At 58.3% G+C, this 15,309-nt stretch overlaps 1 protein-coding gene across 4 annotated transcripts in view; it reads right to left on the bottom strand.

Annotated features, from left to right (window-relative positions):
• The window catches only part of CTDP1 (CTD phosphatase subunit 1), a 56,738-nt gene that overhangs the window by 33,769 nt on the left and 7,660 nt on the right, over positions 1 to 15,309 (bottom strand). For all 4 annotated transcript variants that reach the window (XM_042909547.1, XM_042909548.1, XM_042909545.1 and 1 more), the window contains exons 2-8: positions 12,525 to 12,608; positions 11,785 to 11,878; positions 10,416 to 10,544; positions 7,579 to 7,729; positions 5,036 to 5,126; positions 3,099 to 3,265; positions 1,027 to 2,010 (exon numbers count right to left, since the gene is read on the bottom strand). In XM_042909547.1, coding sequence (XP_042765481.1) covers positions 1,027 to 2,010; positions 3,099 to 3,265; positions 5,036 to 5,126; positions 7,579 to 7,729; positions 10,416 to 10,544; positions 11,785 to 11,878; positions 12,525 to 12,608 — 1,700 coding nt within the window. The remainder of the gene's footprint in view (positions 1 to 1,026; positions 2,011 to 3,098; positions 3,266 to 5,035; positions 5,127 to 7,578; positions 7,730 to 10,415; positions 10,545 to 11,784; positions 11,879 to 12,524; positions 12,609 to 15,309) is intronic.

Below are 15,309 nucleotides of genomic sequence, written 5' to 3'. Positions count from 1 at the left end.
GTCTCCGCTTCTCTGCTGGATGCTCAGGGGCCCACTCAGCACCCCTGCACCCGCTGTAGCCCAGGTAGGGCAGGCACAGCCGGGCTGAAGCACGGACAGGCCAGGTGCAGGCTGGGAGGGAGGCATGCAGCGTCCCCCGACGTGCATGCAGCTGTGTCCCTGGAATGGCTAACAGACAGCCGGGACACCTGCTGCGCCCAGGCAGGGGGTCCGGGCTCGCTGCACACACGGGGTGCGGGGGCTGCCATGAGCCGGCCCCCCTCCCAGGTAGGACCTCCCAACATTTCACACCAACACGGAGCTTCCTTCCATCTGCCCCTTTATGCGACCGTCAAACAGGATGTGATGCACGCAGGGACAGAGCTGGCTTGATAGGGAAGCCTGCCCCGTGGGTAGGCCGCCACCTGGAGGCCCCGGCCTGGAGCATCGGGGGCGTCCCTGCTCAGAAAACACCATGCTGCGGTCTGTGAGGACCGTGAAAAAACGGTAATTGTTTTGTTTTTTTCTTTTAGCAACCGGGCGGTTTTTCCTGACTCCGCCCATTACTGGGGGGGAGAGGGCGGGCGGGGAGGCCCGTTTTGTTGGCTGAAATTCCTGCAGCCTGAGCGTCTGAGAGGGACTTTCCTACGATGACTTCAATTTTCACTTTTTAGGTTTCGATCCCTTTTGACTTACTCGGTTCCCGCCAGAACCCGTGTCCGGTTTTCAAACCCAGGCTCAGCCGCCCTCTCACCCGCTGAACCGAGCACCCAGACGACCGGTAACTGGGCTCCCCTCATGCTCACCTGACTCGCGGGCGCCACCCACTCCAGAAGGAGCCAGACTACAGGGAGCGTGTGGCGGTGACCGGGAGGCACACGCGCACAGCACACACCCACACAATGCCACACGGGCACAGAAACAAACTTCTGAAAACTCCCCACGAAACGAGCAGACGTGCTCGTTCGAAGAGCGGTCACCCGAGACCGACGCGGACGCGCTCGGCACCGGGGGCACCACGGGCAGGACTGGGGCACGGGCGCTTACCTGCCCTCGCAGCGATCAGGTGGGTGGCCCTGTCAGGGTCGTCGGGGTCAAGCACCAGCTGAGTGAGGATCTTGGCTCCAAGGGCTGTGGCGTGGTAATGCTCCCGCGTCTTCTCGATGGGGAAGTTTGTGGGGTGCAGCCCGCTAAATATTATGGCCACGTCTGCCAGCACCCTGCTCTTGAGCTCAGGGACGATCTTGCGTATGTCGGGGGGTTCCTGGCTGTCCCCGCGGAGGTAGCGGTCGTACTTGGCGTAGTAATCAGAGTGCACCCGAGCGAGGATCTCCTCCAGGTAGACCAGGTGGTCGTCCTCATCCGTGTCCTCCTCCTCCTCCTCCTCCACACTCTGGTCCAGGGACTCGCCTGCCGTGATGCCCGACTGCTCGCTGTTCTGCGATTCGGTCTCGGCCTCCTTCCTGTCCGCAGAGCCCCCGCCCAGCCCGCAGAGGCCGTCCCGCTCGTCCTCGTCCTGCGCATCCAGATGCTCGCCCGGGGCAGACTCTCCACACGGACTGGCTCCTGCAGGCCTCTCCCCTCCCGGACCAAGAGGGCCTCCCCGCTGCGCCACTTTCCCTGCATCTCGTGAGCCCTGAGGCCTTTCCAGGCCCTTCCTCTCCCCACTTTCGCCTTCAGAGGAAGACTGGGCGTCCGACTCGCTGTCACTGGAAAGGTCAAAGTCCAGGTCACCACCTGCCGTGCCCTGAGCGGGCCGCTTTTCCAGCGATGTCCGACCATGCGGCTGAGCACATGCTGGGGGTCCCCTGCCATCAGCCAAGGGGCCATGGGTGGCAGGCCGGGCGCCTCTGTCCTCCTCCTGCCCAGGCAGGGGCCAGCCCCCCCGTGGGGAGACACCCCCGTTGAGCTCCCTCGTGGGCTTCCCAAGGCCGTTACTTTGCTCGACCCCAGGGATTTGCCGTCCCTCCTCGGTCTCCCTGACGGACGGAGCGTGTTCCGCGACGTCGGCAGCTTTAGAAGACTGAGTCACTACAGGTGCACACAAAAGGGAAGGGGACCGGTATTTAGCGTTCGCTTGTCAGAGCAATGGCAGTGCGCCCTGCGTCTGCTCTCACCACGCTTCCAACCTGGGCTCGGCAGCCTGTGGCCTGGAAGGACCAGACAGCCGATATTCCAGGTTTGTGGCCATAGGTGGCCACTTGGTTTTGTTTTTTTACAGTGGTTTAAAAACGTACAGAACACTGCCGGTTTCCACGCTGTGGGTGGACGGCCCGTGGGCGGCACCCCCGGCCCTGCTCTGGCCGCGCCATCCCATCTGTGCCCCACAGGAACGCCCTCAGGTCCCACCTTCTCCTGGCCTGCACCGCCAGCAATCACTGCCCACCTCAGAACATCTCATGAACTAAAGATCATCAGAAACACTTCCAACCAAAACTCTGGATTTTCTCCAGACAGACTCTGGCTTCAAGCTCACCAGACAAGCGAAGCCGTGTGGCACCCTGAAGGCTCTGGGCCAGGGCACGGCACCACCCACCAAGGAGCTGGAGGTGCTACAACCCACAGCTCATGCTTTCCAAGGACCGCGATGGCCAAGTTCCCAGCGTCCTGCTTGTCTTCTCAGAAACAAGGATGGGGCATCCGGGGGGTCAGTCGGTTACGCATCCAACTCCTGATTTTGGCTCCGGTCACGATCTCGCAGTTTGTGGGTTCGAGCACCATTTTGGGCTTTGTGCCAAGAGCATGGAGCCTGCTTGGGATTCTCTGTATCTCTCTCTCTCTCTTTGCCCCTCCCCTGCTCACAATCTCTCTCCTCTCTCTCGAAAGTAAATAAATGAAAATATTTAAAAAAAAGAAAGAGAACCAGGATAACAAGTCTCAGATGTACTAAACTAAGCAAATTCCTTAATCTTTATTCAATTAGGAAAATATTTAGATTAGTGCTATTTAAAAAAAGAAACCCAAGCGGAAACCAAACATTGGTTTGGTTGTCGGTCTCAACTACTGAAATACAGACGACAACAGAGCAAATCTTGGACAGCAGCCGCGGCAGAGACGGGACACGGGACACACGCAGGGAGGTCTGGGCTAGCTACTCCTCTCCCGACCAGGTCACCCACCTCTCCTCCTCGCCTGGGACTCCCGTGACCCAGAGGGAGCATTGATGTCCCCTGTGCCCTGGAAGTAGACATATTTCTTCACGGTTATGAGGTTGGGGGCAAACTTCCAAACATCTTCCCGGTCATCAATAATGCACACCATTGAGTCTCCACAGGGAAAGAGATTTCTGGAAGTAAAAATGCACCAGAACTAGCACACTTTACAAAAAATAATCAGAGTCATGATAATCTTTTCTAGTAGCCAGTAGATCACAGATTAATCAGAGACAGCCGGAAATCGCACTGCAGGACTTTGGTTTAGCTCCTATTTAAACTCTCAAAGTTCCCAGGTGAAGTCAGATGACAGCAGCTACACTTTCTCCACCGTCTGTGACGTTCCTCAAGGCGGAGCCACGGCGCAGAGAGGTTAGCGGATGCCGTGCCCCCATCCTGGGCAGCCGGCAGACACTGCACAAACGGCCACGTCCCAACACATTTACAAACGCAGGTTAACGAGCCAGTGGCCAGCGTGCTGCTGCCCCTCCACAGGGAAAGGCTTCCAGGTCAAGGCGGGAGGACGTGACCTTACAGCTCAGCTATCTGAAACAACGGTTTCCTGCAGCGCGCCTGCGTGGTCTCTTTTTGAGTCCAAAAATACTATTAGAACGCGCGGGGTCAGCAGAAACGTTACCAAGGGTCCTGGTACCCTCACACAGCCTTGTTAAATTCTATTTCTGTCCCCAATTCTGAGCTTTGGACAAGCTCGGAGGACTCAAAATTCAAAGCGAATTTGTTCTTGGATCTGGAAATAAACTCGGGGGGACTGCCTCCCACCATTCCGTTCTCTAGTGGCTGACGGCTACAACCACCCAGGTACGCACGTTCACATGTCCAAAATTATTATTACTCGGAGTCTGTTTCCCGTAGGTAAAATATATGGCAGCTAAAATAATGACAGAGTTGATGCTTTCTGGCACCTGTAACTCTAGATGAGGGAGATAAAAACTGGGAAGAGAGCCCTGCTGCCTGCACCTCCGTGAGCCACGTGCCGGTCACCTGCCGGGGAGGGAGTGGGCCACCTTTCCCCAGTGCTGCTGCTGTAGGCAGCCTCCCCCCGAGTCAGTCACTGACAGCACCGCTCATCGTCCTTTGTTTTCATCAGTGTGACGCTAACTAGCAAACACAGTAGCTGTTTCTGAAAGGAGTGCTCATTCTCCTCTTGGCTCCTACGGTCTCGAATAGGTCTGGGGCGGCGGGGGGGGGGGGGGGGGGGGCTGAATCTGAAACACGGAACACTCCGTGAGGAAACCCAGCAGTGGCAGCGAGGCCTCAGGCCTCGCTGTCACTGCCCAGGTATCCTTAGGGAGCAACATACAAGTAAACAAACTACAGCTGATGCCGTATCGTGATGGGAGGGCGGGGGCTATCTTTCCGGGGAGAAATGGGCCAAGTCCTGAAATGTCCAGGAGCCTTTGGATGGGGTGGGAGCGCCCGCTCCAAGAGCAGAGAGCGGGACAGGCAGGGGCCCATGGCGGTGCCGGGAAGAGGTGGGAACGTGACTCCAGATCTGACGAACCAGCAGGACTCGCAGCGTGCAAGCCCCTAAGGAAATACCAGCCCCTCCTCCTCTCAAGCTGTGGTGCCTGGGAGGGCTCCGATCCCCTGGCTTGTCACCTCCCTCGTCCCTCACGTCCCAGCCCTGTTCTCAGCTGCCTTCCCCAGACCCCCGACTTCTGGGGCCCCAGCCAAGCCCCACGCCAGGAGCCCACCACTGCCTGGATGCTCGGGGAGTGGGGGAGGCAGGGTTGTGGTGGTAAGACAGCAGGCTTTCTGAGTGCCATGGCGGGGGGTGGGGGACGAAGGAATGGGGGGGAATAAACCCAGAATCACGGGTCTGGTGCTCTCTCCACCACAAACTTCCCAGTGAGCCCCGGAGATGAACACAACCAGGTACGTACCTAAGGTTTCCTGTTTTAGAAAATGGGTCAATACATTCATCCCTCGATAATATTCGATGAGAAAAAAGCTTCTTCTCAGGGTCTAAGAAGCCTTTGGAAAGAAAACAAAACGAAGGTCAGACGTGTGAGCCGCGAATGTCCTGCTCTGCAGGTGGTGAAGCCCCTACTGTGCTGTGAGGACAGCAGGGACACAAAGCGTCACACACGGACACCAACCGCCCTCGTTTTTCCTGGTAGGACTGTGATTCACTCGCGGTTCCTTTTACTGTGTTTAAAGGCATGGGTTTGTGGAACGTTTACTGAATCTAACACTACCTGGAACTTGGCCGAGAACAGAAGATGAACACGGCTCAGCAGCACGCCCCGGGGATGCTCGCGGTGCGCGGGGGCGACAAACACGTGAACACAGTCCTGCGGCGTGTGGGGCGCCGGGACTGAAGAGTCCGGCTGTGCCGCCACGTGCAGCTTCCCCGCACCTTCGGCTGTTTGCGAAGCAGTGAGCCAGGCGCCGGGCGGCTTCATGCCCATCCGGCGATATGGCCGCATCCTCTGGAGACCCTTTCAGACCCTTTACAGACCCATCCTCTGTATCCCCTCATCGTTGTGAAGGCAGGCACGGCAGCCCACCTCCACAACTCGCTGTCGGCCGGGACCCCAGGACCACCAGACACACCCCATCAAAGCCAGGGCGCCCCAGGGCCCTGGTGTCTGCACCGCGTGCCCCACACTGCCGTGCACAGGGCCTTCCACATAGCACTTAAAGGGTTTAAATCTGTGCGTTTATGAACAAACAACACTCAGAGAAAAAATGTTACAAATGTACATCCTTACGAAGTAAGAAAAACGTAAGTCCCATACGAACACTGATGTCACTCAGTGGCTAAACCTGAAGCCTCTCGCAGAATTATTGGAATCTCTACAGTAAGTGAAAAGCACCTCAAACACTTAACACTTTTATCCGAATAAAAAGAGACGTATCCTAATCACACTAAAAACATACACTCTGTGAAAGCGAGAACTTTCAGAACGTGAAAGGTGACAGGAAGAGGAAGGTGTAGAAACCATGGCTGGAAACTGGTGGAAAACCACGGCAGGCCCCAGCGGTCTCCCGCCAACAATCAAGTCCACCCACCTGGTGCCAGAATGCGCCCACCCGGCCCCAGGGCCTGCCCGTGCCAGCGTCCTGCCCTCTCAAGGCTCGACCGCCTCAAAGCCACGTGGGGCACTCGTCCCTCGGGCCACGGGCTTCCTCCCAGGGCCTCTTGCGTGCGCGGTGCCGTCGCCGGTGCTGGAGGCAGCCACGCGGTGACTGTGGGTCCCCCGGCCTCAGTGCCGCTCGGCCGAGGGGCTCTGCACCCGTCCGTGCGGGGACGCTGGCCCACGGGAAGGAGAACTTCCTGCCACGTCTCTGGATGTGGACTCTCAGGCACAAAGCGCATGAGGCGCAGAGGGCGCAGACGGCCCGAGGCGGGCCTCGCTCTGGAGGGCTCGGGCCCCCGGGAACATCCTCTGGACTGCCAGGGACGCCTCCCCCAAGCCCTTCTATTTACACCGGTGTTATCTTCTCTACCCCATGCAGGTCCTCCTGACGGAGGTCCAGAGAGATGCCAAGACTCCGCAGGGGAAGGGCAAGTCGTCCTGTGCCAGGAGGCAGCCTGAGGGGGGCACCCGAGGACCTAGCCGCTCCTCCACCCGGGGTGCTGGTGCTCACTGGTACGAGAGCTCCACGGAGTGGTCCCACCACGTTCGCATCTCAGGAAAGTTCCTTCTTGCACGAGGAAGGAACTTCCACACACAGCCGATGCGCTCGTGGTAACAACCTCCTCCGGGGCGCTAGGTGTAGAGGAGGATTCGGAAGTCACTTCTCCGTCAACAAAGACCAAAACCAACCCGTAAAAATATTTCCATTCGGAAGTACTTAATTTGGCCACGAAGGTGCTGTGAGCACCTACAACGCAGGTGCCAACGTCCACGGTCGGTCAGGGCGGACCGGGCCCCAGCTGCCCCTGGGCGGGGTGAAGGCCGGGCCCGGGGCTCCGCCCCCAGCCAGACGGGCCACTGGTGGGCACCACCAGGGACACCTACGCACACACGAGGCACACGCACGGCCAGCACGCAACCACTAAGCTGCACCAAGACAACAGGTTAACACTAAGTCACCACGTCATTCATTTACAAATAAGAGACAATCGTTTTACCTGCACTTAGAGCGTCAGTAAGCAACACGGCTCCAGAGGTATTTCCAAACCAAAACAAAAACACCCTGAGAAGGCTTACGTAGCAAGTTTCTACGTTTCCACACAGCTGCAGTGCTGACCAACCTTCACACCAGCCCGCGGCGTGCACCTGACCAGAGTGGGGGTGGCCTGTCCATTTGGGGAGGCAAGAGCTAGCTCGGGGACTGGAAAGGAGCCTGGGAGAGCTTCGTGTGTCCCCTCGTCTTTAAGGATGTCACTGAAAATGAAGAGAGACCTAACCTACTGGGGACAATGCCCACGCAACGCGTGAGTCCGGCACGGGTGACCGAGGACTGAGCCGCCCACCTGCGATGGTGTGAGCGTACAGCCGGCTCCCAAACGTGAAGACGTGTAGCTCGTACAGCCTGGCGATCTTCTCCAGGAACTCCCTGCAGTGCGGACGAACACGCGTGTGCAGCATCGGCTCGCCGCGGCCCAGCTGGAAGTGAAAGATACCCTGGAAGAACAGGCGTGCCCGGTGAGAAGGCATGAGGCGCCTGGACGGCACCTCCGGACTGCGCCCCCCGTCCCCCGCGGTAACCACCCAAGACACTGTCAATGACGGTCCCGGCAGCGAACCCACCCACGTCGCCGCCTGTGATGAACCGCCACGGTCACCACGTTCGGCAACCACGGGCTTCAGCGGCGTCAGCAGATCCTCGCACCGTTTGGACCGTGGTCTTTGTTAACAGCAAAGCAAGGATCTGTGTCCTCAAACCCTAACACTTGCCAAGTAGCACGGCCACGGCGGATCACTTAGAACAGGTCTCCAGTGATCCACGCATGATGGTCCTCCCCCCCCCCAAGTACTGATGGGAGTAAACCAAACAGTCCCACGGAACTTAGTCTGGCTCAGTGACTGCTTTAAGATACGGGTTTACTAACTTACAAACACAACACCAAACCTGAAATAGTATTTTAAACCACTTTTAGTAGATAGGTAAGATTAGTAATGCCAACAAGTTACACGTCATTAATATACAAAGAAACTTATTTTCCTTGGGAAACTAAACGTTGATCCTTTTAATCCCTATTTGTCATTAATCTTCTCAGTAAGATAACTCTGAAACACTGAAAACTAAAAGTAAGCGACCCTGGGCCTACTTTTTACTAGCTCTAAAGTGGTCAAACCCTTCATGAAGCAGCTGTTCCGTTAAAACATTTTGGAGTACGGAATTCTAGAAATCACATTCCGTGTCCTCCACAGGTGCATATAAACGTCCTTAAAAACACAAGTTCAGATCGCCAAAGTGAAGAGTTAAACACATCTTTCTAGACATCACAACAGGTGTGCGGGTGCAGGTGACCTGTGGGCACAGGTGGGGGTGGAGCCACGGACGCCAGCCGGAGCTGAGGCCCGTCCACGTGGATGGGAGGAGACCTTCACCTTGCAGATCACACAAGCTGAGGAACAGGCATGTGACGAGTTTAAACTGCTGTGAAATGAGTTAAACGCGCCGACTTCAAAGGCACAACGAAGCCCAGAGCCGGCTATGGCCGCGTACACACAAGCACATACGTGCAGAAACTACTGCTTTACGTCAAGTTCTCCGACTCTTTTTTTTTAATGTTTATTTCTTGAGAGAGAGAGAGAGAGAGAGAGAGAGACAAAGAGAAAGAGAGAGAGAAGGGGAGGGGCAGAGAGAGAGGGAGAGACAGATCTGAAGCAGGTTCTGCACTGACAGCAACCAGCCCAATGTGGGGCTTGAACTCACAAACCATGAGATCATGACCTGAGCCAAAGTCGGACGCTCAACTGACCAAGCCACCCAGGCGCCCCTGAAGTCCTCCAGCTGTAAGATAATTAAGCAGAGTTGTTATGAATGAAACAGTCGCAGAGTATTTACTAACACCTTATGCTGCACACAAAAGTATATGGTGATACGAGATGTTAGATAGTGAAAAAGTGCTAATACAACGAAAACGTGTGCTGCTGGGGCTCTTGGTGGCTCAGTCACTTCAGCGTCTGACTCCTGATTTCGGCTCAGGTTATGTTCTCACGGTTCGTGACTCTGAACCCCATGTTGGGCTCTGTGCTGACAGCGCGGCCTGCTTGGGATTCCCTCTCTCTCTCTCTCTCAAAATAAATAAACTTAAAAAAAAAAATACACGCTGTTTTATGGGAGACAGAACTGAAGTGACAAGGACGTTGCTGGAGGACAAGTTCTCCGCTCACGAGTAGGAGATCAGTCCTCACCGTCAGCAACGTACGGAGGCGGAAGTGACTCTGCGGCCTTCGGGACTAGCGGAGATGGTCCACGTTTGCGCCTGTGTCGCCGGATTTATTCACGAGGCCAAACTAAAACGGCCTGGTGTGTTCCGAGAAAAGTTTGCAGCGAACCCCCCCACGACACACGCCTATCCCGGGACCGTGAGCAGTCCTGTCCTGCTGCTCTTGGGCTCTCACATCCCCGGCTGCTGGCCTGTCAGAGGCTCTCCCACCACGCGCAGCCACAGCCAGGAACTGACACCTGCAGGCACGGACAACAGCCTGCACATCAACCCCACCAACGAAGACTTTAAGTAACCGACCACGTCCACGCCGGTGAGGCCTCCTTAGTCAAGGAGGCAGAAGCTGGTGCCAGCCTTCAGACAGCCATCCGTAACGGGCACGGCTCAATGCCTTGGGGAGGGGCCAGAAATTTAAGTCCCCAGGCTCCATACAGAGGAAAGGAGCGAAGGGTGGGAAGAGGCTCGACGTATACTCAAACACGGTTCCGCCCCTGACCCTTTACTTTCTCTGGAAATTTAATTTCCCGGAAGGATTTATGCAGAGCGGACCCAGCCTCTATCTGCTGTCGTGAGTGCAGGCCCAGGTACCCACCCGCACCGCTGCCCCCAGTGTTCCAGGTACTTCCGGAGGTGTTGCCGGCTTGTGTCCCCCCCCCGGACCACTCCTCCCTTGCCGTCTACCCCACTGTCTACCGCTGGGCCTTGGGTCCTCCAGGCCCCGAACCCTCAACCTTCCTGACTCACGGGACCACGTGTGGACCAGGCACCGGAGGGTGGGAGCGTGCCTCGGCACCTCCCGGTGGGGACCAGCTAGGGGAAACGGCCCTGAGAGCATGGGCCCTGGACTCCCGCCCCAGCCAGCCTCCTTGGCCCAAGAAGCGTCGCCGAGAGGAGCTGCTGGGGCCGCTCACTTTGTTTGACATCTGCTGGCAATACTGTTCTGTCGTGTGGATCAGCGTCTGGTCCAAGTCGACCATGAGCACCAGCTTTCTGTTTCGATGTAGCCGCTGCTGGTCTTGCCTTCCCAGCTCCTTGGCTTGCTGAAGCGAAATAGAAAGGAAAGTCGGTAAGTACATCTGGATCCAAAACAAAATTCGGTTTTGTCAGGAGAAACCAAAGGAAGCCGGGAGAGGTGCTTCGAGGCTCTCTGCACGCTAACACAGCACATGGGGCCACGCTGCCCAGACCCCAGCCTCCCCAGCCAGTCCACTGGGTCCAAACTCTGATGACGTTATGATTTGTGATCGTAATCCTGTGACTTAACGTGTAAACCAATGAGAAAAGAAATGAAAAGAAACCGGTTGTGTCCGCAAAAACAGACGGGGGCACACCACAACAGACTCTTAACCACACAGAACAAACTGAGGGTGGCTGGCGGGGAGGTGGGTGGGGGAGGGGCCCGGTGGGTGGCGGGCACTGAGGAGGGCGCGGGCTGGGATGAGCGCCGGGTGTGGCCCCTGAGTGACGCATCACCGGAGTCTACTCCTGAGACCAACACTACGCTGTATGTTAACCGACCAGAACTTAAATAAATTTTTTTTAAAGCACAAATCTCATCAAATCGTGACTGAAAAAGTTTCACCTGCCACCTACATAAACGGGCAGCCGGGAGACTGGTCCCCACCAAGAGCTGAATCTCTGCACAGCCCATCAAGGGCTTCATCCTGGTGCCTCTCCCTCACCCGCCATTTGCACCCCTGGCCTATGAAAACGGGGGTCAGGACACCCCTGACCCACACTGCCCACGTGACTTCTGAAATGCAGGGGAAGTAAGGGCGGTTTCGTGCGCTAGGTCCGCGGGTACGGGGATGCTCGGGGACTGCCCCACAGGAGGGCCGAACTGGCGTGCTCTCCCGTCCCCTCCCTGCCCCCACGTCCGCTCCGCCGGCGCTGCCCGCTCAGATCCGACCCACAGCTGCCTGCTCCCAGCCCTCAAACTGCAGCCTCCGGCAGCTTCCGGCCTTCCCCTCGGTCGGCCTCCCGGACCCACTGCTTCCAGCCACGCACCGGGGGACCACGTGAGCCACAGCACCCGGGAGAGCTCCCGGCTCCGAAGCCGTGAGGCCGGCGCGTCCCCGGTAAGCAGGACCCTCTGGGAAAGCAGAAGCAGGGGGGCGGCACGCTGCTCACACACCGCCGGTCCCACCAGCGGCTATGACGCCCGCAGACGCGGTACTTTCTGCAACCGTCCTCTGCACGGCACAAGGCCCACACATGCTCCTTGCCGTTCTCTGGAGATGTTCTGTCCGACACGTCGCCCCCGCCAGAGGCAGGACTCACCTCGGAGCTCACCATCAGCTCTGGGACGCTGTGCACCATGGACACTGTGGCCGTGGACAGAGGCACCTGCTGCTGCCCGTTCTTACTCTGCAACCTGCACACGGGAGAAGGGCCAGACGTGAACACCCTGAACGAGTTGTACACAGAAGGCACGCAGGACCGTGGGTGACCCCACGACCCACGCCCGGAAAGCACCCGGGGCTTCCAGGGTAGGATTTTAATTCACACTTCAGGTGAGGCTCACTGCTAGCTCAGTGCAGCACGTCCTTCTGCGGCCAGCTGCTGAGAGGCCATCCGGGGTCTGACAACAGGCCAAGTTCTCACAAAACACGAAGGTCTCTTGGAAATGAACTGTGACGGCCACACTGCAACAGAGGCCCTCACCTACGCAAACACAGGACAGTCCGCGCTGCTCTGCACAGACAATGAGCGCGACCGCACAGCACTGGTGGTGAAGGAGCCCAGGGAGTGGGGCAGGGGGCCCGGGGGGCCCGGGAGGATGTGCATGTGCTCGGTGGGGAGGAGAAAGCAAACCGAGCACGCCAGTGACCATCTGACGTGCTCCATGCTTTCGGGACTTAAGGAAATAAAGCCAGAAAGGACACCTCCCCGGGAGACTGCCTCGGGTCACCAGACACAGCGGGGTGCCTGAGGCCGCCCGTGCCGCTTCGCACCCGTAGGTCACGCCACCTCCAACGCGGAGAGGCGCCGCCTTCCACCCGCAAGCTGCCGGGACTTACTGGGTCAGGTCTTGGCCACACTCGGCACACAAGCCTTTCATGACAACCGGGTGGCTACAGCCTTCCAACCGCACCAGGACGGTCCTAGAAACAGAGGCGAAGACGGTCCCGCGTCAGGAAGGGGAGAAGCACAATCCCCTGGTTGACCACACGCCCCGAGGGTGTACAGCCCCCGGGGTTCAGTACCGATCTTCCCAGCGACCCCCACCTGACCCGGCGCGCCTCACCCCGCGGCCGGGCTCTGCTTCCGGGGCCGGAAAGGAGGGCTTCTCGCCCACGGGTCCCCACGGGGCAACCCAGAACCCACGCACGACAGACGAAAAACTAGGCACGTCCTGTCGGGAGAACTGACTTGGGACGACGTGAAAGCCTAGGGTATGTGAAATATCGACACTCTCAGGCTTCTGAGAAACCATTTAAAACACGGAAACCTACGCTAACGTGGCAAGGAGCAACTTGCTAGAATATACCAACAAATAACCAACGGTTGTCGTCTCCCAAATATCGTTCCCGGTCTACAGAGCGGCTCTGATTCAGTGCAAGTTTTCTGACGGAACTCCTGTAGTATTTCTAGTTTTCACCCCACGCCACGATTTCCACACAAACCCAAAGGCTGCGTGGTCAGAGCTCTGGAGGCCCTGTAACTCGGGACCGCGGGAGTCTCCTGCCCCTGACCTAGACCCGGGGGCACCCAGGCGGCGGTCAGGCCAGCATCTGGGACGCGGGGCCTTCCTGGGTGCTTCCTCACAAAGCAAGGCCGCACGGATGGCCACCCAGACGGCCCCAGAGCTTCCGGACCCAACGGCCTCCACGGGCGCACGGCTGCCAGGGACGGCACCCCCCCTTCCACACAGGGCCTCCTTCTTCCCCTCCTGCCCGCCTCTGCCGCTCACGACCGGGTACGCGGCGCCCCGACGCCCCTGTGTGTCCGCAGCCCGGCAGCCCGCTCGACCGCAAACCAAGCGCGGGGCAGGGCCACGCTCTGCCGCCTGCCTCTTCCCTCTCCGTGGGTGCGCGCTCCCGCCTTCAGCACCATCGCCACCTCTACCTAGAACCCGCCGTCTCCCCAGTCCTCCGCCAACCGGCCCAGAGAGGTCTTCGGGCTCTATATTCCTGCCGGCAGGCCCCGGGGACCCCCCCCCCCCCGCCCTGCTCGCTGCCCACCTTCTCTGGGTGCCCTGTGCGTGTCTCTTCAGCCTTCTGCCACCAGGCCCTGTGCTGCTGGCGTCCGGAGCGGGCGCTCGGGTCTGGCCTTCCCCACCTGCCCGGCCCCGCAGCACCTCGTCCCGCCAAACCCGGTCCCCACTCACGTCCCTGCAGAAGAACCCTTCCTTCATCGTCCAGACCCCACCCCACCCCCACCAAGCGGCTGCCACGGTCCGGGCCTCTTGTACCCCAGCCCTCACGGCGGGCACCCCCGAATCAGCCCTCCCTCGGACAGCCGGCTCGGCTCCTGCCACACGAGGGACACTCCCTCCCACGGAGCTGCCCGCCGGGTGCCCACCTGGCGGACGACCCGCTGTTCAGACTCCGTCCTGCCGGGGCCCCCTCCTCGCCTGTCCTGCTCTCCCGAGTGCAGGCAGGGAAGTAATAGGCCCAGAAAGGCAACGCGTCTGGGAGGACATGGGCAGAGCCGGCAAGGGGACGGCCGTGCACCTTCCCAAAAGTCAAAGGTGTAGGTCAATTGTTGGCTGATAGGGTTTTCCGGGGGTCTGTCGGGCCTTCTGGACCCTGGCAAAAAGCTGCTGGTTGCCCCCTGGAATGCTAGGGGTAGGTTTTAAAAATGCTGATATTGCCTGTGTTTTAATTACAGGTTCTGGGGACCTACAGTCGTGTAAGAAGGCGCAGGCCACCCAGGCACCAGGAGCAGAAGGACTCCAGTCTCGGGTGCGGTGTGACCTGCTGGCCAGGCCTCCTTTGTGGACACGGCAGACAGGCACGACATGAAAAAGCCAGTCTGCACTTACCCACTTCACTCGTTTCTCTACGCAAACTCATGGCTTGGGGAGTATTTTTTTCAGGAATCCCCAAAAACGGGAAAGGAAGATTTCACCGACCTCTCCTAAAACATTAACCCGAAGACACATTTGGTGTCCAGCTCGAGCAATAAACAGGTCGAAACACTTTGTGAGGTATGTGTTTCCAGTTGGCAGTCAGCTTTTGCGTTTTCTTAACAGTGGGTTTTGAAGATCGGGTTTTAAATTTTAACCCAGTCCAATTTATCATATATTTTGCGTCCTTAAGAAATCCTGGTTGTGCCCAGGTCACTGACATTCAAGGGGAGTCCTGAATGGGCAGCTAATTCTAGAGGATTGATTCTCCTCCAGTAGAAGGAAGCTTCTAGGACAGCCCCCCTTCCAGGACAAGGTGACAGGAGGGTCATGACAAACCAAGAGGAAGCAGGTGTGGGATGGAGAGGGGAGCCAAGGCGAAGCCACACAGGTGAGGCACAGCTGGCTTCAGATCGCCCAAGCTGAGAGCACGTGGAAAGAGGCAGACTTGAGACCAACCGTTCAAGGGTCCAGAGGCCTGAACGCAGCAGGGAGGACCCACAGGTGGCGCCGCGAAGGTGCCGGGAGCGGGGCGGCAAACGAGCTCTAAGTGAACCAGTGAGGGCAGGAGATGGCAGGAGAAGTGAGAGCCGAGGGACCCAGGAGCGCCGTGGACACTCGCAGCGGTTCTTGGAGTGAGCCTGCCAGGGACCAGGCACGAAAAGGACAAGTCTGCCTAGAAAACCGAGCGAGGGAGGCACAGGCACCACCAGCTGCCCACGCAGGTGGACGTG

The sequence above is a fragment of the Panthera leo genome, chromosome D3 (assembly GCF_018350215.1).
Source record: "Panthera leo isolate Ple1 chromosome D3, P.leo_Ple1_pat1.1, whole genome shotgun sequence".
In the NCBI taxonomy this organism is placed as follows: domain Eukaryota; kingdom Metazoa; phylum Chordata; class Mammalia; order Carnivora; family Felidae; genus Panthera; species Panthera leo.
The sequence above is the reverse complement of the archived record's forward strand: the minus strand, read 5'-3'. Positions and strand labels throughout refer to the sequence as shown.